Consider the following 24,946-nt stretch of genomic DNA (forward strand, 5'->3'; position numbering starts at 1 on the left):
AGGGTCTGCACGTTCTCCCCGTGTCTGCGTGGGTTTCCTTCGGGTGTTCTGGTTTCCCCCCACAGTCTGAAAGACATGCTGGTTAGGTGGATTTGCCACACTAAATTCTCCCTCAGTGTATCCGAACAGGTGTCGGAGTGTGGCGACTAGGGGATTTTCACAGTAATTTCATTGCAGTGTAAGCTTACAAGTAAGCTTACGTGACACTGATAAATAAACTTGATTTAACAAACTTTTGTTCTTGCTATTTTAGCTTCATTTGGTTCACTGGAATCCAGTAAAATGCAACAACAGTGATGAAGCCATTCTGTCTGAAAATGGCCTTGCAGTTATAGGAGTATTTCTAAAGGTAAAACTGAGCACTTACTTGTGATTTAGATTATTACTCATCTGGAATTATAACAATAGATTTTTCTCTGTGGACACTCAGTGATCACCTCACAGTCCTGTGCCTGTAAAGTTATAACTTGCACTGTGTAGCCTAGACACACTCCAGACACAGGCTTGCCCTTTGTCTCGGCTATGTGGTTACAAATCAGGCTAAAAGTCCTATCAGAGCTGCAGACCTGAGATTTGTGCTCCTGGCTGTCAATATCAGAGCCTACGGAGAGCAATGGCAACAAGAACCCAAGTGCTTCCAATCTTTTGGAAGTGGAGAAGGTCTTAAGTTTCAAACCCATTTGCCAACCTTTACTTCAGCCTGGCACTAGGAACCCAGTTCCCCTATCTTCCACTCTGCATGTGTCTAGGAGTAGGGCCTTGTGCCATGATTCTTTGGCTGTCCAAGGATTATAATTGGAAAAAGAATGATAATAGCAATATTGGACTTACACCTACCATAGGATAATCCTCAGAAAATCCCAGTGTAGAGAATGCTAGCAGACTTGATGCAAACGCCTTGTATCTGTATCCCATTTCATTCTTTCCTGTGCCAGGGATTTGCCAACTGCCATAGTGCAGGAAAGAAGAAAGTCTACCCTGTGCAAACAATCTCAATAATAAAAGAAACTGTGCTCCAACAGAGTATCAACATGCAAAAGAATTGTGTAAGAGATATATTTTTGATTGGTACATAATGAAGTTTTTATTGATATTTTCTTTTATTAAAAGCTTGGAAAAAGGCATGATAATCTACAGAAACTTGTGGATGCATTGCCAGCTGTTAAACATAAGGTAGGTGGATGACTAGGTTCAGTTAGTTTTTCTTTCTTTCACTTGCAATTATTCCCCCTTTATGTTATTGACGTTCTCCCCAGTTGAAAAAGCAGGGGTGGTTCTGACTGGACAGTTGGATAGGGTATATTCAAACAGTTTAATTCAAGTATATTATTGCTAAGGAATCACAGTCACAGTCTTAATTCTTCCAGTTTCTAAAGTGAAAATTTAATACTGGCGCCAAATATTGGCGGCTATCAAAAAACTTTATTTTATCATGTAGATTTTCTTGTGCATTCACCTAAGGTGGGGACATCAGTGCAGGATAATTTTCCACTATTCACAAGTATTTTTACTATCCAACACTCTCAGTTATATCCCATAAAGTCCCTTCTGCAATGTCCCAACAGGATTACTTAATTTCAACTTCACCTGATTAACTATTTTTTTGAAATATTCCACTCTCATTCAATTGCAGTAATGGGGCTTTTTTTAGTAAAATCTTAAAAGTGCCCAACAATCGCTGCACACCAGGTACTGACTTCTCCCAAGGGCTGCTCAGCAGCTATACATTTAGCATGCATTACCTAATCTAATCTAGTGATGAAAGCTTGCATTCCTGTTGTGTACAAGGTTTATTTAGGGCCTTAAAAAACATGTAAATTTGATTGCATCATATGGCTGAAATGTTTGAATAGCACTTCATGACTCGGAGCATGTTTAAAGTGACTGCTGAAAGGAAGACCCTTCCCTGATGCTGTTTTTGTGGCCTGATTTGTTATGTCCTTAACTGGGATTTTCCAGTCCCACCCGAAATAAACGGGCTTTTGTCTGGTTTGTCAAATTTTCTGTCCCACCCACAATGATTCCTAATAAGGTGGAACTGGAAAATCCTGGCCCTTCTGTTTATTTTTCATCTATTTTAGTGTGTCTTTGCTGTTGAGCGGTTTAACCCTACCTCTTAAAGCTGCATTCTATCTGCCAACTTTGCCAATTTTCCAAGGAATCTTGCATATTGCCAAATCCAGGTTTTTGTGTGTTTCCATGTTATTTAGGAAGAAGAAAATTGTCAGGGAGGGCATGCAACACCATTATATTTTCACCTTCATAATTTAGTTAGGATTGGCCCAGATGCTCCCTCCTATCTGTACAGCATGAGACAATCCTCTGCTTGGGCATATCCAAAGAGAGTCTGTATGTATGCGGAAATTGTGATTCCCAAAAAGGCTGTCACCAATTTATCTGACCTGTTCTTAAATATTGGCATGATCTCTGCTTCAATCACTCACTCAAAACATTCCAAAGCCACACAACCCAATGCAGGTTTTTCCTGTTCTCTGTCTGAAACCGCTTATGTTTAATCCTGTATCTTTGTACCCTATCAATGTATCCCTTCAGAGGAAGGGCCTCCATTCCATGTATGTGCTGCTGGTATATTGCCATTGCACGTAAATGCTTACAACCATAATTCCTTCATTTTATACCAATTTACAGTGCCACAATTATTTTGAGTGCCAGAAAGACCATGAGGGAACCATGGATATCACTTAAAGCCATAATTGCTTACTTCTTTAAGATGTCCAACAACAAGACCTGAATGTGATGCAACAAGACAACATGCCAACAGGATTCTGGTGAGACACTTGATCTGCTTGCACTGATCAAGGCTATTACAATACAAGCCAGCCAAGGTGTCCAAAGTTATTGTCGTCTGCTGTGTGTTGCACAACTTTGCTCCACAAAAGACCTTTGCCATGGAACAAACATGAATACAGGTAGCAGCAACCAAAGGAAGAAAACCCTGGCCAGAAGACAAAATTCATGACTCAACAAGAATTTCATAGCAGAATCAGCTAAGCACCTGAAGTACCATTATGCAACAATAATCTGCATGTGTCCAATACAATAGCCAAATAAAGCATTGCCTCCATTGCCTCATTCATACATCAACATCCTGAAATACCTTTGTATTACACTACAGCTTAAGGTGCCCCATCCCAACTCAACTTTCTTATAGCATTCAAGTGTAATTCCAAAATTATGGACTACCTATCTATTCACTTTGATTTCCCCTTCATGAGCACACCATTAACTTTATTTTAAGGCCAAACTATGTGCTACTTCATGTATAACTGGGTGATTATACAGTCATTTAAGGAGAAAGATGCAACAACAGAAAATGCTGGGAATACACAGCAAGTCCAACAGCATCCGTGGAAATAGAAACAGAATTAGCATTTCAGTTCAAAGATCTTTTAATGATTGGACTTCAGTAAGAAACATTAACCGTAATTCCGTCTAAAACAGGGAATGGAGGGAAGGAAATGACCCCAATAGAAAATACAACAGCCGCTACATTGAAGGCAAGACGCTACAAAGGACAAAAGAAGGGGAGAAGGGCCAAAAAGAAAAGAAAGGGAATAGAAGGAAAGCGGAACACACCCGCCCTCCACTCAACAGTAGATTGGGGGGACACCTCACCTGCTTTCAACGTTCCAAAGCCAAAAAAAAGGGATAAGGGAAGAAGGGCGAGAATCCAAAGCAAAGCAACCGGCTCCCCATCTGGAATGCAACCCCCGTCCAACCTCTATGAATGGAGGGACCTTCCTCCACCCTCCAGACACCAACACAACCAACTCGGACATACAAACTCCTCTCCTCGACTGACCCCTAAGAACCATGTAGACCCGAAACAACTCCCCAAACCCACTGAAAAGCCTCCCACCCTATAAAAAAGAAACCCTCCAACCCCCTACCCACCTATCAACACCCCTGTCAAGGAACCTCCAGGTGCTCTCCCCACCTCCCCACCTAGCCTTCCCCCAACAACCCACCTACTACCTCCCAGGAAAAGCGTCCTCAATCCAGAGATTTACTGAGCAACATGCACACAAAATCTCCCCAGCTCAAAAAAACAAACAAAAAGGAATCCCTTTCCACAGAACCATTCTCCAACACATACACCATCTTGATATCCACCCCAACCCCCGGGAACACAAGACAAGTCCCCAACCTAACAGCCCTCTCCCCTTAATACACACCACCTCAACAACCACCCCTCTCCAACTACCTAACATACAGCAAGACCCATGCACCCAGTACCCTCGTCCACCAGGGACCCCACCAACACCCCCCCTTTTTTTCCTTGTCCCCCTGACCCATCATCTCTCCCACATGTACAACAAAAACACCCCTACATACCTGACAAACAAAAGAACCCCCACTTTCCTATTCCACCCCCCCGTCCACCACCCCCGTCCACCACCAAAAGACTAAAATGAATAAAAAGGAAAAGCTCCAGGGGACAAGACGACAATAAGTCACATATAAGGGCAAGGCACCTCAAGGGGCAACAAGGGTTGGACGTCAGCCAAACGAAAAATGGCAAAACAAGTAGAAAAGACAACATGTCCTCTCTCAGTCCGATCCCAAAAACCTGACTATATATGTGACATGCCACACCCACCCCCAATGATACAAAGCCAACAAAATAAGAGAGAAAAAGACCGAGAAACAAAGAATATAAGAAAAAGAATCCAGAGAAAGACCAACACATCCCACTCCCCAACTAAACCTTCCCAACTCAATATCCTGGTGCCCCCCCAGCCACATGCCACCCTCTAACAAAAGGACCACTAGACCACACCCTCCAGACCAGACTACCCCAAGCAGAAAAGGGAACTTGTCCTATCTCTGTCCGACCCCAAAATTCAGAAATGCTGCCAGACTTTGTGAACGTTTCCAGCATTTTCTATTTGTATCTCAGATTTGCAGCATCCACAGTATTTTACTTTATATTAATGAGAGATATATCGAATATCTCTACACAAGCTAATAGAAATCGCGGGGGCCGGGGCGGGGGGGGGGGGGGGGGGAGGGGGGAGTGGTGGCAGGGTGGTGCTCTTAAATGCTGTTCACGCCACGCTCCCGCTACAACGAAGTTGGAAAATTTGGCAGCCAGCCAAATCTCTGTTCACTGCCACCGGCGTGAAAGTGGTCATATTCTGATCTAAGTCTTTGGAAAACATTTGAAATCCAGAATTCAGTATTCAATTAGTGGGCATTTAGCGATGGATGGATTAACAGAGGATTGCCATTCTGAATTTGTTGAAAACAAGTTTAATATAGCACATTGAACAAATGACTGAATAGGTAAAGGAAATGGAGTGAACAAAGTGTTTATGAATTTTCAGAAGTCTTTTCATAAAATGTTTCACAGACATGTGCAGCTGAATAATGCGCTCCATGATCGGGAGCATTTCCCACTTTGTGGAGCGTATTTTGGGACATAATGATGTTAGGATTTCTTTTGTGAGAGAATCTAGAATTAGGGGTCATTTTTGAAAGTAAAGGGTCGCCCATTTAAAACAAAGTTGAGGTGAAATTCTTTCTCTGAGGGTTATGAATGTTTGGAGCTATCTTACTGAAAAGGCTGTGAAGCAGAGTGTTTGACTATTTTTGAGGCAGTGGTGGATATATCCTCAGTAAGCAAGGGGTGATAGGTTCTCAAGGTGGGGGTGGGGGATTGGGGGGGTGCAGATTTAATCCTATCGGATCAGCTATGATCTTATTGAATGGCGGAGCAAGCTAAAGGGCCAAATGGCCTACTGCTCCTTGTTTGTATGTCCATTCATGATATCATTGCACTGATTTACAATAGTACCATACGCAGGTGGGTCAAAAAGCTGGTAATCTGACCGTGTTATTTAAATGGCAATTTCAAACCCAGTGGAGTCAATTAGCTACCTATCTCACTGGAATAATAAGGCCTGAGAACAATAATACACCATTTTTTAAGGGCAAGCTTGTCTGGATGGGTTTGGAAACTGCAGCTGAAAGCAGAGTCTCAGCTTTGGAGTTCAAACTCTGCTGACTCTAGGGGTGGCTCATTTCAGTGGGTAGTTATGTACTGGATATTTTGTCATTAGACTTTCTCATTCAGCGGGCTCTTTTGATTGTTCATTGAATATCCTCCTGCACGTAATCCATGGGATGAGGTGAAAACTCTGAGACAGATGGGTATTGTGGTCTTTGTTGGAGATACAACCTCCAGTGAAGAGGAGGAAGAGAAGCAGGGTGAGAGGAATGAGGGATCACAAGGAGGCTTCAAATGCTGTGGGTCCTCAGGCAGGGGACAGAGTAATGCCATACCCCAGTGTTCAGGAAGAGCCCAAAAAACCATTTAGGAGAGACCTTTTGCTGTCCCAATAGTATACAGGCAGCAATGAAGCTATCTGCAACTGAGTGAGATTCAGTGCAGAAGACAACTCAGGCTTTGAAGAACAATAATGGGTTTAGTAAAATATATTCTCTCCAACTCCCAGTTGCAATATATGAGAGTGCTAAAGCCATTATGTCCATAGCATCTTCATCATTACACATATTTATGCAATTCTTCCTATCCTCGCTTAATCTTTGATTTCTTACCTCAACCTTCAAACACAAGTCACACAGCTACAACTACCAATAAGAACATAAGCATGGGGGAATGTGAGTTTTGTGTTTATTCCCAAGTCTTCAAGGCATATCAACACCATTAAAGAAACATGTCATCCATATGCCCCTATCTGTGACTAATGTGGAAATTTACAAACATGTTTACGAGTGTGCTGGCTCAGTGATGCCCCTCTCTCCTGCAGCTGCATTTGGGAGAGGCATCTGATCTACCACCTGTATGATTATGGCTGGCATTCTCTGTGCGGCAGTGGCCTTGACCAGCCAGCCACTCCAGGACACTCTTGCTGAGACACGTGCGAGTCCTGAGTCACTGCAGCAATGATCATGGCCAGTGTCAGTGACTGATGAATGGAGAAGATGTTGCCCCCATCAATAGTGCCTTGAGAAGAACTTCCAGATGGAGGCAACTGCAGTTCATTCCCTGCCACAAGGACTGACTGGTCTTCCCTGCCAATCGGAGGGAGCTGGGTGGCTGACCATGTTTCCATACTCCCAATCCTGCTCCAGGGCCAGGAGCACATCCCAACGATTGCATCTGCAGCGTGCTCAATTTGCCTGTCCAGGACAGTCACTAGTCTGTCTATGGAGGAAGCTTGGCGATCCGAAGAATGGTGATCGTTGCCCTCATGGCATTGGTAGACATCTTCACAGTCTGCGCCACAGCACACAACCCCTCTGCAAAATCTTCACGAACTTCCTACTGAACATCTAGCATTTGCCACCGTATGGATGACTCCAGAGGTTCATATCCAACTTGGAATCAGTCTCTGGATCACCTTGGATACTCCTCCGATTGCCTGTGGCCTGCTCCACCACACTCCAATAGCTGCATGTGTGAATGAAGTGCCATCATCAGTGTGTTCATAACCCCTGACTGATGCAATGAACCCTACCCACGTGCTAATATCTGCAATAGGGCTGGATGCAGAGAAAAGATGTTGCACCTCCTGAGGCTTCCTTGAGGTTTGTTGCACTGCTTCACCTGTAACAGAAATCAGTCAGGGAGTAATTGAGTATCAGATTATTTAACCCCCTCTCCATCACATGGTTCACATAAACCTTTTCACGGCCTGACATGCATAAATGAACTCTGAAGACCCTGCGAAACCTTGGACAATGATTTGAAGCTTCTGATCGTGAAGCTTTTTAAGGTTCCAATGTATGAATTCTATTCACCAAACACATTGCATATTTCCTAACCTCCTTTCAACCAACATTAGCCATCTCCTCTTATCATGCAGTCTGATACTTTTTGACATCCCAATAGAACCAAACCTCCTTCTAATCACGTCACTGTCTATACTCCAGGAAATGTTTGGCTCTGGCAGGGCAAACATTTCCTCCTCAAGGGACTTACATGTTGGGTATAACCCCGCCTGTACGGGCTCGCTCTTGGGTATTGTGGGCTTGCTTCTCTTCCCAGTACTCAGAATTAGCTGATCATGTCTGCCCTCAGCTGCACGCAGGAGGGCACCACTTTGCCCCTTTTGGCTCACCTCTCTCTATACTGCAATGGTGCAGGCATCTATCCATGGAAATTAGTTATTAATGTACAACTCTTCCATGTCAAAAGGTGGGAGGCTTGCCGATATATAAAAATGTTGCCACCTATGAAGCTTGAAATAGTTAGCAAACCTAAGCTCAAATTACAATAGACTTGCCTGGAAAGACTGCAAAACTCTGAAATTTTCACAATTTTTCCTCTTCAATGAGCATATGCTAGGATACCTGACACTGACCTGTGCCATGGGGCCCTTTATAAAGCTGGCTATGACCTTGTTCCTGGTCAAGACCTGCAGCCTCTCAGACTAGACATCCCTCTCCATGCAGCACACATTGGGTGGGCTGATGATTTGTAATCCGCTCTTGCCACTAATTGGCAGCAAAAAGTATTATCAGGCTTGAAACAACCAGAAGTTGGAATTTCTGGGTGCAGAACCCGCTATCAGCGCAGGACCGTTTTATTCAGCCCATGATGTGAAGAAATGTCCTAAAAAACTTTGACACAGAAATTTTTTCAACAATTTCAAACCTACCACATGTCACATCTCATTATCGGATTAGCATGTGCCTGACAGACCTGGGGTCATATCCTGCCAATTACATGCCATTTAACTAGGTCAGTACTTGGAATGAACAATGACATGATAGAAAATTATTTAATGATGAACAGGAAATGAAGGAATGGGTCTAATGGATGTTGCTTGGATTGGAGAAAGGTAGAAAGTAGTGTCCACCAGAAGTCATGCTGTGGTCAGTTTTGTTTTTGAGAGGTGTTCACCTGTGAGTTTGTGTTTGAAATTTGAGTGTAAGCAGCAAAATATCAAAATTTGCTGATGATGCCAATGATGTGCATGTTAGGTGGATTGGCCATGGTAAATTGCACCTTCGTGTCCAAAGATATGTAGGTTAGGTAGAATAGCCGTGGTAAATGTGCGGGGTTACAGGGATAGGGCGGAGGGTAGGGCCTGGGTGAGATACTCTTTCGGTGAATCAGTGCAGACTTGATGGGCCAGATGGCCTCCCTCTGCACCATAGGAATTCTATGGTTCTTTGGACACAAAAGTGAGGTTTGGCAAATAGCCAATAGGACATAGGCTAATGGACAGTCAGGTGGCAGGTGTAATTTAAAGCAGAGAAATATGGCAATATATTTTGGAAGGAAAATGAGGAATGGAAGCATAAACTCTATGGAAAGATACCAAAGGGTGTGGAGATTTAATACATTTTCTTTGGAAGTGTGAGAGAAAACTAATCCATTCATAGAAAAGGCCAATGGCAATTACAGGTTTTTGCATTAAAAGCATAAAATATAAGCATTTTGCACAACGTTTGACTATATTTAAAGTATTATGCACAATTTTAAGCACCCTACTAGAGAAAGCAAAGACTTTTTCCTTTCCTAGCAAAGTAATTGATGAGTATTCATAACTTTAAATTACTGCCTAAAAAATTGAAGAAGGTTAGGAGAAATTTATTCAGGAACTATCTTAGTTAAGCATTTAGTCTTTTGCGAAAGAGTTACTGAGGTAATGCATTTGAATCTATACCTTTTTGCGCAAAATAAATTAATGTTAAATGTAACAAGCAACTCACCAAAGCTTCTTCAATAGCAGGTCCCAAACCTGTGGCATCTGAGGACAGGGGTAGCAAGCACATAGGAATGCCATCACCTGTAAATCACACACCATCCTGACATGGAATTAATTCTTGGAATATGGGCATTGCTAACAAGGCCATAATTTATTTCCAATCTGTAGTTGCCCCTAAAGATGAGCCTCCTCTTTGAACTTTTTCAGTCTGTGTGGTGAAGATATTCCACCATGTTATTTGGATCTTGACCCGGAGACAATGAAGGAACATTGATAGATGTCTATGCCAGAATGGTATCCGACTTGGAAATGCTGGTATTCTTATGTGCCTGCTACTCTTGTATTTTTAAGTAGGAAAGATTATGGGTTTGGGAGGTTCTGTTGAAGAAGCCTTGGCTAGTTGTGACGAAACATCCTGTAGATAATATACACCGCAGTCAAGGTGCGCAGGTGGTGAACGAATGGATACGAGGCAGCAGAATGTGTAGATTGGAGTCAATGGATGGGAGGCTGGTTTGCATAATGGACAGGGGTACATTCACAACCCTTTGTAGTTTCTTACCGTCTTGGTCAGAGCTGGAGCCAAGCTGTGATACATCAGAAAGGATGCTTTCTATGGTGCGTCTGTAAAAATTGGTGAGAGTCATAGCGAACATGCCGAATTTCCTTAGCCTCCTGAGAAAGTAGAGGCATTGGTGGGCTTGCTTAATTATAGCGTCGGCGTGGAGGGAGCAGGACAGGCTGTTGGTGATCTGGACAGATAGAAACTTGAAGCTCTCGACCATTTCCACTTCATCACCGTTGATGTAGACAGGGGCATGTCTCCACTATGCTTCCTGACGTCGATGACTATCTCCACCATTTTACTGACATTGAGGGAGTAATTATTGTCGTCGCACCATTTCACCAGATTCTCTATCTCTTTCCTGTACTCCGTCTCATCATTGTTCAAGATCCAACCCACTACGGTGGTGTCACCAGCAAACTTGAAAATTGAGTGAGTGGAATTTGGCCACACAGTCATAACTGTATAAGGAGTATAATAAAGGCCTGAGGACACAGCCTTGCAGGGCACTGGTGTTGAGGATAATCATGGAGAAGGTGTAATTTTCCTGGACATTGCTGAGCATCTTGAGTGTTGTTGGAGCTGAAACCATTGAGGGAAGTATATTGCATCACACTCATGACATATGCTTTGAGGAAAGTCTTTGGGAAGCCAGTTGCAGCAGAATATTTGGCTTATAAATACTTTGTTATCCTGAGTATTTATGGGTTTGTCCAGTTAGAATTTTGGTTAATGGTACAGCTGCAGGATGTTGATGATGGGAGAGTTTGGCAACGATGTTGTGATGTTGAGAACCATGGGGAAGTGGTTATTCTCTCACTGATCATTACCTGGTGGTTGTGTGGTGCATATGTAACTTGCCACTTATCAGTCCATGCCTAAAGGTTGTCCAGATCTTGCTGCGTATGGTCATTGATTCTGTCATTATCTGAGGAATTGCAAATGCAGCTGAACACAATGCAATCATCAGCAAACAACCCCATTTCTGACCTTGTGGAGGGAAGGTCATTGATGATGGAATTGAAGATAGTTAGGCCTTGGATAATGCCATAATATCCTGAGAGTGAAATGATCGGCCTCTAACAACCACAACCATCTTCCTGTCCACTAGGTATAACTTGAGCCACTGGAGAATTTTCCCTATGGAGTCCATTGTCTTCAGTTTTACTATGGCTCGTTCCTAGAGTCCTTGGATGACACTTTCGATAGAATGCTGCATTAATTTCAAAGGCCGTCAATCTCATCCAGACCTCTACCAGATTGATGTTCCATGCTAGTTAATTGATACTTTTAAGCTCTACCAGCATGAGCAATTTCTTCATAAACTTTCTGTCCACTTCCAAAAGCCTCTCACAGATGCATCTCCACTCTATTAACCTACTCATCTCCCAGGATGAGAGAGAAGCTCCGGAATAATCTCGGAACAAGTCTCAGGATAACCATCCCCCCTCCCCAACCCCTTCTAGTGCCTGATGCTGCACTAAATTCTTTTTTAAAAAATGAAACAGCATCTGAAGCAGAGAGAATTATGGAACTGTTGGATCAATAAAGAGGGGTACACATACAATGGCCTCCTTCTATGCTGCAAGGTTGTGTGGAAAAGGTGAAACCTGCATTCTTCTAATTCTGGCCTTTTGAACATTTCCTATTTTTAATTGCTCTGCCATTGTAGCCATACCTTTAGCTTCTTTTGGTCCAAAACCATGGAATTCCCTCCTTTAACCTCTCTACCTCTTTTTCCTCCTTTATGATGCTTCTTAAAGCCAATTATTTTGACTAAGCTTCTGGCTATCTGCCTTATGATTGCATTATATGGCTCAGTATCTAATTCTACTTTATAAAACATACTTCACAGGAGAATTATATTGTGCATTTAATGTAAATACAAGTTGCTGATGGTGATGATTATTATTAAGAAATACTTCCAGTGGGATCAATCCTGCAGTATAAATAGGGTAAATAAATTCTGCTTCCATTTAATGACCTCAGTTTTAATGAGGATGTTGTTGGAATGCCATGTCAATTGTTGCAAAGTTGTGTTTGAGAAGTTGGAATTTGATGTTGATAAAGATGTAAAAAATTGTAAAAATGTTAGAGGGGAAAAAACATTATGTGGTCCCTTTAAAACCTGGTGTTTGCTTCAGTGCTGGGAAGTTTAAAATGCAAAGTACACACAGAATTCAAGCTGAAACCTTTGTATCAAAAAGTCAAAATAGTCTTGACAAGAGAACCTGTTTTTTTTTAAGGTTTTGCCCAATCAATTTAAAGCATTATCAGGAACCTGTAACATTTGAATTTGATGGTGTTGACAAAACCAGACTAATCCTATTGTAGGAAAATTGATAGGTCATCACAGGCATAAAAGAGTGCAAAAGGGAAAAATGAGAGATAGCAACTGCCACTTCTCAATCTCGAGGGGGAAAGAGCAGCTCTCCACTCTGTCAGCTTCAGATATCTTTTAAGAGAACGCACCACCTAACCAGCAAAAGGTACCAAATCAGAAACTTAGAGACAGAGAAATCAACCAGGAAACTCCAGAAGGTTCCGAAAGACACAAAACCTGGTTGTATATTTTTTGAGTGACTAAATTCTATTATTTTTTGTTAATGAATGGGCATTGCATTTATTTGAACAACATTCCATTAGAATCTTATTTTATTCGGTATGTTACATGTTTAGTTAAATAAATAAATTGCAAAGTGTTCCTTTTAAAGTGAGTGTCAAGTATTTCTGTTAGTTGCCCACTAAATGTTACTGAAGAACAGTTCACAACTTCCCACACACTTAACAGATTACAAGGCTAGGCATTCCTCTTTGGGGGAATTCGGTGTTACGTCTCAAAAGGGGACAACCTTCGCATCGTAGCACAATGCATTGAATATAAAGAGTTGTAAAGACACATGTCCATTTCACCTCGTCAGGGCCAATTATAGGGAGAAGAAACCCAAAACAAAATATATATGCATCCCTAAAATTACTTTTCACTTAATAAATAATTTTCAGAAACATCTGGAACAGAAGAAATAACCTGATGTCATAAATAATCAAGAAATCATAACATGAAAATGGTTATCTTTCTTTGCCCAAAATGTAGTTAATTTGTGTACCAACAGGACGCAGCAGTTGATTTCTTTAACTTTGATCCCGCCTGCTTGATTCCACGTTGTTCAGATTACTGGACATACCCTGGTTCTCTGACCTCGCCACCTCGAACTGAATGTGTCACCTGGGTTATTATGAAGGACCCCATCGAAGTTAGTCTGGAACAGGTAACATTTTTAACTGCTTCTTAATTGCAACATACATGCGTTCCGAAGACGTTGTAGAACACCATCCTAAGGCCACAATTGGAGTAATCAGTGCAGTTTTGGGCAGCTACATAGAAACATGATGTGGAGATAGATGTGTGACATAGAAACGTACATAGAAAATAGAAACATTTGGCCCTCCAGGCTTGCTCTGTCATTCATTATGATCATTGCTGATCTTCAAATTCAATACCCTGAACCTGCCTTCTCCCATATTCTTTCAGCCAAAAGAGCTATATCTAATTCCTCCTTGAAATCACACTAAATTTTGGCCTCAACTACTTTCTGTGGTAGTGAATTCCACAGATTCACTGCCTGCCAATTACTCCAAGGACTTCCCTGTGAGCTTTTTTATTCATTCGTGGGACATGGGCATCACTGGCTGGCCAGCATTTATTGCCCATCCCTAGATACCCAAGGGCAGTTGAGAGTCAACCATATTGCCATGGCTCTGGGGTCACATGTAGGCCAGACCGGGTAAAGATGGCAGATTTCCTTCCCTAAAGGACATTAGTGAACCAGATTGGTTTTTCCGACAATCGACAATGGTTTCACGGTCACCAGTAAATTCGTAATTCCAGATGTTTTTTGTGGAATTCAAACCCAGGTCCCCCCAACATTCTGGATTAATAGTCTAGCGATCATACCACTAGGCCATCGCCTCCCCTAGTTACAAACCAGACATGGTCCAAACTGCAATCAGCAGATGCACCAATGGCTCGCAGGGCTTCTTTGAGCCCTAACTGCCTGGAGCCTGCCAACAGCTCCAAAGGTTTCCCTATCAACTGCCAACCAGATGAAGTCCAAACTGCAACCAACAGCTGCATCAGTAGCCTGCAAGGCTTCTTACAGCCGTAACTGCCTTGAGCCTACTAACAGCATCACCCTTTTGGTATCCAGCCTCTTCCCCTGCTGCTGAACACTTGCACTCTTAGTAAATACACAGGTAAATTGAAACCAGAGAAACTCCTGAAGCTCCAGTCATCTTCATGATGACAAAGCTTGCTCTGGTCTATCCTCAAACTGACTTCCAAGCCAATTATCCCTCCTTTAGTTTCTCTAACTAAGAAAGCCCATCTCCTGTTTTATGGCTCTGAAATAACTTCTCAGAGGCTAGGACCCCTTTACCAGATTCCTTTTATTTACAAACTCAATTCCACTCCTAAAAGTGCTTCAGATGTAAAGTCAGAATCTAGAGTGTCAGTAGCCCTGACACTCCTCAATATATACACACAGGTGGGACTCCCTGATTGGGCAGGTGATCAATACCAATCTTTTTGGTGCAGGTGATCATTACCTCAAACAGGGAAAGAGTTACTCCAAGAGGCCAACCTCATGGGTCATTACAGGCCTCCGAGTGTATCGTTAACACCTTCCGTGCCTGCTGGGCACCGCAGGGACTGGGGTGCATTATTGACCCCTTTATCACATTTTGATTTGATGTTTTAAGTTTCCTTTCCACTTTGTCTTTTGTTTCGGGCAGTTCCCCTTCTTTGGGGAGCTGCCCATTTTAATTTGTCCCCTCGTTAATTTGATTTAGTTTATTTAGTTGGCCCAAAAAGATTGGTCATTACAGGCTCCATCTCATCTAATTGTTAACTCCTTGTGAACAGGGCCACAAGCTTTTAAGTGTAATAGACTCTGTGGCACTTTAGTTGCATTTATCCCATTTTCTACGGTTAAACTTTCCAGAACTAAACATTATCTCTAACATGAACCAGGAACTAGATATTTGTCACGTGCGTTTAAATGACGAGTGATGAGAGGAGGTTTGTGTGGAATATAAACACCAACGTGGACATGTTGTGCTGAGTGGTCTGTTTCTGATTGTAAATACTTTGTAATTAATACAAATTAGACCATCTCACAGAGACCATCACAGTTAGCAAGCTACATTCCACACTGGTCTCTTCACAAACATTAAATGTGTTTCTTATTTGTGCATACTAGAAGTACAGTTAGTGGGATGGATGCACTACTTGTTGATATCCGGTTCCATGAAATCTGTTGCATGAGAAACCACAACAGACAGGAAATGAGCTGGACGTGAAATGCATAGCAATCTTTTGATACGATCCCAGCTCATGTTACTACTGGACAGTCATGGCCCAGAGTGGAACCCCAGCTCAATAGATCATAACTTTTATTTTTTGCTTAGAGATGTGGATGTATAGAGTTATAGGTTTGCCAATTAACTTCTAACAAAGAATGGGACATTTAATAAACAAGAAAGGATTTACTATAATACACCACTTCTTCACCCAGCTATACCTTTACAGGTATATACAGATTTCTATGGATTGCACAAGTTAAAAAAATACATCTTATATTCTAATATTCTCCATAAGTCCACAGCCCATGTAAACTAATGGGCGAAATGTGGTCATACGCACCAAATGACAGATGCCAGCCAAAACAACTTTTGTGTATTTCCCATCAAATCCTCTCCAGATGCTCGCTACACTGTGAACCAACTGGTCTCACTAAAACTCTGGATGCAACAGGAGGGTTTCTAATCTCCACTTGCGAAAACCATACTTTGAAATCTTCTCCCAAACAAGCTTTCTCACAGATACCTTCACCAAGGATCTACATCCAGGATTTCACCTCTCCTTCCAGTATTTCTCTGCCTTGGATTGTCATGTACATTCAAGCTTCCATGCAATCTCTCAGGTACCCACCCATGCCACAGAATGCCACTGCCTCACAGGCTGTATTAAGATGTCACCAACCTTAGGATTACTTCATATGTCTGGCTTCTCACAAGCTGAATTCTCCAGGTTTGCATTTTGCAGCTGTCTTTGACTAGGAGCCTCTCTCTATCCTTCTCTTTAACTTCAGTGAATAGTACCTTGTTTAGATTCCGGTTATTTGTCTCCTTTACCTCAGTCTTCCTGGGACCTCTCTGTTCATTACCTGGTTTTTGGAACTATCTGTTCCTTAGCTTCTGGGACTTGCTTTCTGCCCTTGACTCAATGGTCAGCCTCTGTTAACAGTGTCTTTGATTGCCTATTTCCAAGTGAACCCAAAAATGCTTTTGCTGTTCAATATGAGCCTGTGGCTGCTAAGCACCAGCCTAGTTCCCTTTTTAAACCCTGTTTACTTTCATGTTATAAAACCTCAATTACAATGCACGCAAAGTTTAAAGTAAAACTAAAAGCCATAGACTTGAAGGTACCTGTTTTAACATGAAACTAACTGAAGTTTTAACCATTTCTTAACACACAAGTACAGAAATACATTGGATGTATTGGATGTAATTTTTCCGTCCCGCCTGCCACAGTGGATGGGATATGGACCATGCTAAGGTCCATTGACCTCGGGCAGGATTTTCCGGCTTTTAAGCGAACACAGCTGGAAAATCTCGCCCATTATTTCTAATATCCAGAAAGCAAATATAAATTGTTTAAATCAGCTATATTTCTTAACAATCTGTTGTTTTGAAATTTACGTAGCTATTAAACTCTGTACAGTAAGCAGCAAATCCTGAGTTCTAAGTACTGTTCTTTGCCATGTAAGATTATACGATTTGTTTTAAAGTTATGATTGCACACATAGCACCTATAGCATTATTAGTTGCAGTGATGGAATTCAGGTCTCACAACCAAAATGCAGACTTGTTTGTAAAAAAAAACTGCTGGTTACCTGAGAATATCAGATGATTAATGAAGATTTAAAGAACTCACAGTATTTCTAATTTTGGCATTCAGAATCTTCCTGTTTGTTATCTTCGTATATATGGTAAGGCTGGGAGAATTAGATGGGCTTTTTGTGCTGGGAAAAATACCTATAATATCACCAACTAGACATCAGCAAGGCTTATTGGCTGACAGACTCACTCAGGATCTCATGCTGATTGTGATTTCTTTACGTCAGTTCAAAGCATTTTTGTCACAAGTTTCATGCTTATCTTAGAACCTAATGTAACTTTAGTTACTCAGGTGAACCTTTATGAATTATGCATGGGAAGCAATTCCTGGAGAAGATTTAGAGGAGCACCAATGGAATGATACCTAATTTTAAAGCCCTTGGTTACCATGACTATCTGAAAAGGGAGTAAAATCAGAAACTGTCATTGCATTTAAAAAGTACTGGAATATGCATTTGAAGAGTCTACGAAACTGTGGACCAAGAGCTAGAAAATTACATTAGGCTGGGTAGCTCTTTTTTTTGACCAGCACAGACAGAATGAGCCACATAGCCTCTTTCATTCTTCTCAATTCCTGTGAGGCTATAACAAGCATAGCGAACTGAAGCTTTTAGTTCAAGAAAAGCAAAAGTGAAGATTTCAATGCAATTTAATAAAAGCCTTCAAATTAACAAAACGATTACTTTAGTGTTGATACCCTATTCTAATTCTGTAAGCACAGGAGGAGGTGGTACTTTTCCCAAATACACATTGTTCATTACCCATTCAGCATCCTGTGATACCCTGGTCTACTCCTCAGTCACCCACGATACCCTGTTCCCTTCCCACAGTAACTTTCCACATGAGTTCAGGAGATGTAACACCTGCTTTTACCTCTTCTTCACAATCGAAGGCCCTAAACACTCCTTCCAAGTTGAAGCGGTGATTTACAGGTACTTCTTTCAATCTAGTCCTCCACTGTGTTCGCGACATACACTGTAGCCTCCTTCAAACTGGGAAGACCAAACACAGAATGGCTGATCGCTTTGCAGAACATCTCTGTTCAGACCGTGAGTATGACCCTGAACTTCTGGTGGCCTGTCATTTTAATTCTCCGCCTGGCTCTCGCGCTGATATTTCCATCCTCGGCCTACTGCACTGTTCCAGTGAAGCTCGACATAAGCTTTAGGAATAGTACCTCATCTTTCACTTAGACACAAAAGAACTTTCTGGACTCAACATCAGTTCAACAATTCCAGATTGTAAACTCTGCCTCCATTATTTCTTTTTCTTTGTTTCAGTTTTTTTTTCTTTTGGCCAGCAGCACAACTGTTCCAGGCACATCTATTGTTTCTTTGTTTCTTTTCTTGCCCCATCTCCATTTATTTGTCCCTGTAGGACATTTTTTTTCTGTCACTAGTCTTTTGCCTTATCATATTTTTGTACTCGTCCTACCCATCCATGCTCAAAACCTGTTACATTTTTAACTTTTTCCAGTTCTGATGAAAGGTCAGAGACGTGAACTGTTTCGCTCTCTGCACAGATGCTACCTAAGTTGCTGAGTTTTTCCAGTATTTTCTGTTTCTATTTCAGATTTCCAGCGTATTTTATTGCAACATACAAGATTCTGAGGGGTCTTGACAGGGAGAAGTCCACAATTCCTCTTCTGGGAGAATTTAGAACTGGAGGTCACTGTTTCAAAATAAGGGGTCACTTGTTTAAGACAGAAATGAGGAGAAATTGTTTCTCTCAGAGGATCGTGAGTCTTTGGATCTCTTCTCCACAAAAGATTGTGGAAGCAGCCTTTCAAAATTTTTAACAGAGGTAGATTCTTGACAAGTAAGGGGGTGAAAGGTTACCAGGGGTTCACAAGAATGTGGGGTTGCGGTTACAATAAGATCAGCCATGGTATTACTGAATGGTAGAGCAGGCATGATTTCCAAGTAGAATAAAATCCTGTCACAAGAAGTAAATATGATAAAACATTCTATTTATATAGAGCTATCAACATAGTGAAATATTCCAAGGTACTGAACATAAAAATTGATATTGAAGGACATTTTTGATCTGATGGCTATTAGCTTGACTAAAGAGGTTACATTTTAGGAACTGGCGTAAAGGAGGCGAGAGGGTGTCACGGTGGTTAGTACTGCTGTCTCACAGCACCAGGGATCCGGGTATGACTCTAGCCTAGGGTGACTGTGTGGAGTTTGCACATTCTTCTCGTGTCTGCGAGGGTTCCCTCCAGATATTCTGGTTCTCCCACGATCTAAAGATGTACAGGTTAGGGTGATTGGCCATAATAAATTGCCCCTTAGTGTCCAAAGATGCGTAGGTAAGGTGGATTAGCCATGGTAAATGCAAAGAGTTATGAGGATAGGGCATGGGTGGTGGACCAGGGTCAGATGCTCTTTTGGAGAGTCGGTACAGACTTCTTGGGCTGAATGGCCTCTTTCTGCACTGTAGGGATCCTATGGATTCTATGGAAAGTCCTAATGAGGGAATTGCAGAGCTTAGGAGGTAGATGGCTGAAGGCATAGCTTCCAATGGTGGAGTAAAGCAGGAAGGTGGGTACAAAAGCATCCTGAATTGAAGGATTGCAAAGTGCATGGAGGGCTGGAGGAGGTTACAGAGATTGGGATGGTAGGGACCATAGAGGAATTTCAATACAAGGAATAGAATTTTAAAATTGAGCCTCTGATGGACCAGAAGCCAATGTAAGTCAATGAGCATAATATTGAAACAAACTTTGTGCAGGTTAGGATAATGGACAGCAGAATTTTGGATGTACAAATTTATGGATAGTGGAAGATGGGACATCAGTCAAACCACCATTGGAATAATTAGGACTAAAGATAACAAAAGCATGGGAAGGTTTCTGGAGATGGACAGTTTATGGTAGTGGGTTTTTATGGTGGGAGAGACTACAGGGTTGGTATGTAAGTTTGGTTGAATTATCCAGACAGCCTTCCCATCAACTTCCTGCCCACCCCTGACCTGACCTCACTTTTATGGGAGGTGGACGAGGCCCAGGGTAGCCCACACACCCTTACTCCAATTGAGGCTTGAACAGCCAATTAATCGTCACTTCCCACCCAACCTCAATTTTGAGCTGACAAGAGGAGGTCAGGTGGTGGTCAAGCAAGTTACCCTATTCGAGTCTCAGGCAGGAAAGGGAGCGCACTTCCCTAAAGACCTCCTTTCCACATCAGGTGCCCCTCCCGACAAGTTCTGGAAACCCTCCAGTTGCTTCTTCCACCCCCAGTCTTTCTGTTAAGGTGCCCACTCTTCCACCCCTTCCAGGTCTCATCGCACCTCTCCCCACCTCCTTCCCCCCATCTTTAGCTGGTCGAGGACTCTGAGACTGTTTGTAGTCCCAGGTGGCACTACTAGGACTATGGAACTGTTGGCCAGTCAGATGATCCAGCAGCTCTGTGAAACTGGGAGGGGCAAAAATCTTGTGGAGCATTAAATGGCATGGGGCATCCCTATCAACACTGACCCTGCCACCCATTAAATTCTGTCCTTGGAGATTAATCACACAACACGAATGCAGTAAATCTGACTAGATTGTAAGAGCATGTGGTATCAATCAATATCTGCAGCAATAAATATTCTCAATGTAAACGTTTCTAGGTAAAGTAATTATAGGCATCTCTCTCCAACAGAGAGAGACAATTGATTATATAACCTTAGGGGAGATAGGCCTCCTGTTGACATCATTAACACCACACTAGCCATCTAGCCAACAGAGCTAATCAATCCCCAAACATTTATTAATATCTAAATATAGATCATATATCTTCTCAGTGCTTCCATAATTGTGTATTTAATCAAGACTTGTGCAATTTGGATTTTCACCATTGCTAACAGGGTTAACATGGTGCTGTACCTTGTTATATATGTACACAACCACTGATATACGGAGACTGAAAAATTAAGTTTTTTTCTGTTGCATGATACTTTAGTAGATGTCTTGCAAATTGCATTCTGTGATTCTGTCCTTTCTTTCATGAACTCCACAAATTGCTCTGCTTGTGTTGTCTTAAGAGGAGGCCACTTTCTTGTAACTTTAAAAAAATTATTTTACAGCTGGCTATGTTTCGCAGTTTGCTTTACACATCTGCTGGGGAAAAGCAAAAGAATATGGTGGACAACTATCGACCAGTGCAACCTTTACTGAAACGGACCATATATTCAACAATCCCATCTTTCAGAAACAGTATTTCCCAATAGAATTTGGAAAATTGTTTGAGCGAACATACCTACAAGCCTTACTTAAATTTTAAGGATACTAATTTACTTTTATATCTGGGTAAACTAGAAAAAGAAATCACTTAATTTTTTTTTGACACATACATATAGAAATTTCAACTGTCCTTTAAAATGCGTAATAGACATGTATAGCAGTGTTTTTTTATCATTCAGTATGGTTAGAAATTATTGGGCTATTTCTTATTATCCTGTATAGTTAAACTTTATACAGTCATTAGGCATTTTTTAGTCATTCAATAAGCATAAACAATGTTTGTTTATGTAAAGAACACTAAGTTAAACTGCTCTGGTTGTTTACTTTTTGTTGAAAGATGGTAAACAGTATGTTTTCTGGAACACTTGGGGTTTACTACAACGATCTCTGATTTTCAACCTCAACTGCTTAAAGGCAGATGTAATGTGTAAGTTTATGATGCTTATTATTGAAAATTGAAGCATACCTTATAAAAATGAGACCAAATGGAGTAAAATAATTGGTAGTTAAAATAATATATACACAGTGGTGATGTTTTGGTGCTACAAACTACTATGCAACAAGATAACAGCCTGAATAGTAATAATCTACTCAAATTGTTCTTTCCTGATCTCGTTTATATTTTGCAACAGGGTAAGTGCCTAATCTCAACTGTGCAATTTTAGAGGGATGATTGAAGATCAATATATGATTGACACTTTTATGCAGCTTCTGGCCGCCATCTCAAAAGTTATATTGACTGTTCTACAGGACCAGGAAAATTGAAAGATGGTGGAGAAAACAATATATGTACAATTTATGCATCCCTAATAAAATTCTGAGGTGTTTATCCACATGCAGAATATTATTCTAGTCTGAGTTGGTGCAAAAGTGTGACACTAAAGATAGCTCACATCTTGAGATGTGGGCTGGGATTTTCCGCTCCTCTTAGTGTTGGGAGGCTTTGGCAATGGGAGCGGAAAATATCAAAAAAGTAAAAGTTGCGTTTTACATCAACGTGAAAGTTTGACTCAGTTGTGGCCTGCCCTCTCAGTCCCTTTCCTGCCATTCAGTGACGAGAATATCATTTTAATACATTTTGCATCTCATTATCGGGCCCATAAGCCGGAATCGTTTTCAGGCCATCAAAAAATACATCCACAGCGGTGTGATATCAGAACAGTGCAAATTATGGCTGGCTTCAAAAGGCCTGCACTGGCAAACACCTTCTGACGGGAACTCGGAGGTAAGCGCAGTACTTGCAAAGTGGCTCTGCGTATTAAGGGGGTTGACTCAGGGGTACTGGCCCTGACTTGAGTGCCAACTGTGACTCAGGGATGCTGGCTCTGACTCAGAAGGTGTCCAGCTTTTGACTCAAGGGTGACCAGGCTTTGATTCGGGGGTGAACGGGTGTGATTCGGTGACCAGGCTTGATGCAGGGTGACCGGACTAGCACTAGAGGGAGACAGGGGTAACACTGGAAGGGAACTGGGGGATTGACTCCAGGATACAGGGGCAGAAGACTCCAGGTTTAAAGTTTATTTATTAGTGTCACAAGTAGGCTTACATTAACACTGCAGTGAAGTTACTGTGAAAATCCCCTAGTCGCCACACACCGGTGCCTGTTTGGGTACAGTGAGGGAGTATTTAGCGTGGTCAATGCAGCTAACCAGCACATCTTTTGGACTGAGGCAGGAAACCGGAGCACCCAAAGGAAACCCACCAGAAATAGGGAGAACATGTAGACTCCATACAGACAGTGACCCAAGCTGAGAATCGAACTCGAGTCCCTCGTGCTATGAGGCAGCAATGCTAACCGCTGTGCTACTGGGGAGGAAGACTCCAGGTTACAGGGGGCCTCGTCAAGAGAAACTGGGAGGAAGGTTCCAGGGTACCTGGGGAGGATGAAAGACTCAAGGGTACTGGGGGGAGAGGGGGATGGCATAGGGGTGGCAAGGGGGGCTGAACGGGGGGGGGGGGGGGGGGGAAGGGTAGCAGGATGTTAACTCTGGGAAGACCAAAGGGGTGTTTGGGGAGGGGGGGTACTGGATGGAAGATAGTCAAGTGTAAAAACCTGTTCCTGAGGATGGCTTCTGCTGCCTGGCCACAGATTTCTTGAAGGAACCTCACCGAGGGAAGAGAAGCCTGGGGCAGTTTGATAGGTGAGTGTGGAATCATCATGGACTTTCAGTTCCATTCAAATCTTGGGGGGGTAAAGGGACTTCTGGAGGCAAGGCTTATGGAAGAACATGTCAGTGATATGCCATTGCAGCTAAGACCATTCAGCTGTAACTCAATTGACAAGTCTGGTATCAAGCTAGTCATACTATTAGTACCACTTCCCTGGTGATTGTAATTTTCTTGGTTACTCCTTCCCTCCCAATTCTTAGCTTACAACCATTTCTGGGATGTTACTTGTGTCCTCTATAGTGATGACCAATGCAAAATATCAGTTCAATTCATCTGCCATTTCCTTATTTCCATTATTAACTCCCCAGGCTCATTTTCTATAGGACTAACACTGACTTTGTTCATTCTTTTTAAAATATCTATACCACAGTGGTTAGCACTGCTGCCTCACAGCGCCAGGGACCCAGGTTCAATTCCAGCCTCGGGTCACTGTCTGTGTGGAGTTTGCACATACTCTCCGTGTCTGCGTGGGTTTCCTCCGGGTACTCCGGTTTCCTCCCACTTTCCAAAGATGTGCAGGTTAGGTGGATTGGCCATGCTAAATTGCCCCTTAGTGTCAGGGGGATCAGCAGGGTAAATCCATGGGGTTACGAGGAGGGGGCTTGGGTGGGATTGAAATTTGAATTTCTATTTGATTAGCGGGCTGGGGACAGTAGCATTTCCCCCCCACCGGGAGCGGTTCCCACCAGCAGGGTTTACAACTGCTCCCCAATAACAGGGAACAGGCATCCTCTCCCCGCTGGCGGGAACAGAGGCCACTAAGGCTCCTCAGGAGGCCAGTGCCAAGGGGGGGGGGCATATTGTGGGGTGATTGGTGGGATAGGGAGGAAGGAGGCGATCAGGACTTGTCATCAGGGGGATGGGGGTCAAGGCTGGCCATGGGGTGGGGGAGATCTGGGCTGGCAAAGGGGGTTCTGGTAGGCCAACAATCTGGGGGGGGTCCAGCGATTGAGTGGTTCCGGGGAAGGCCAGTGATCAGGAGGCTGGTCATTGGGGGAGGGGGGGGGCAGTGTTGTACCTGTTAATTCTCAGATACTTTCAACCAGTTTGCTTACTCTAAGGTTTCACCCCGGTGTCCTTATTTGCGGGATGGACAAAGGACAAACACAAGTAAAGGTTCAACAAGTTTATTAATAATAACACTATTAACCCTTAAATTACCCACATAAAACAAGAGGATACCCCAGATTCAAGTATGCTACCCGGAAAGATGGTTTGGTTAAAACTGCAGGCTCAATATTCTGAGTCCCTCTGGTCCTTCGTCACGAAGGTGAGTCTCGATGGCAGCTTCTTCCTTCCTTCCTTCTCTGGTCAGTCTTCCGA

General features: G+C 42.5%; 1 protein-coding gene across 2 annotated transcripts in view; it reads left to right on the forward strand.

Moving 5' to 3' along the window:
• ca5a (carbonic anhydrase Va) overlaps nucleotides 1–22,287 on the forward strand; it is a 43,321-nt gene extending 21,034 nt beyond the window's left edge. The window contains exons 4-7 of one of the 2 annotated variants that reach the window (XM_078210748.1): nucleotides 254–349; nucleotides 1,111–1,173; nucleotides 13,383–13,538; nucleotides 21,298–22,287. In XM_078210748.1, coding sequence (XP_078066874.1) covers nucleotides 254–349; nucleotides 1,111–1,173; nucleotides 13,383–13,538; nucleotides 21,298–21,441 — 459 coding nt within the window. In that variant the 3' untranslated portion in view covers nucleotides 21,442–22,287. The remainder of the gene's footprint in view (nucleotides 1–253; nucleotides 350–1,110; nucleotides 1,174–13,382; nucleotides 13,539–21,297) is intronic. The other variant, XM_078210749.1, reaches the window with a different exon arrangement.
• Nucleotides 22,288–24,946: the final 2,659 nt, after the last annotated feature.

This window comes from Mustelus asterias, chromosome 4 (genome assembly GCF_964213995.1).
Source record: "Mustelus asterias chromosome 4, sMusAst1.hap1.1, whole genome shotgun sequence".
Lineage (NCBI taxonomy): Eukaryota > Metazoa > Chordata > Chondrichthyes > Carcharhiniformes > Triakidae > Mustelus > Mustelus asterias.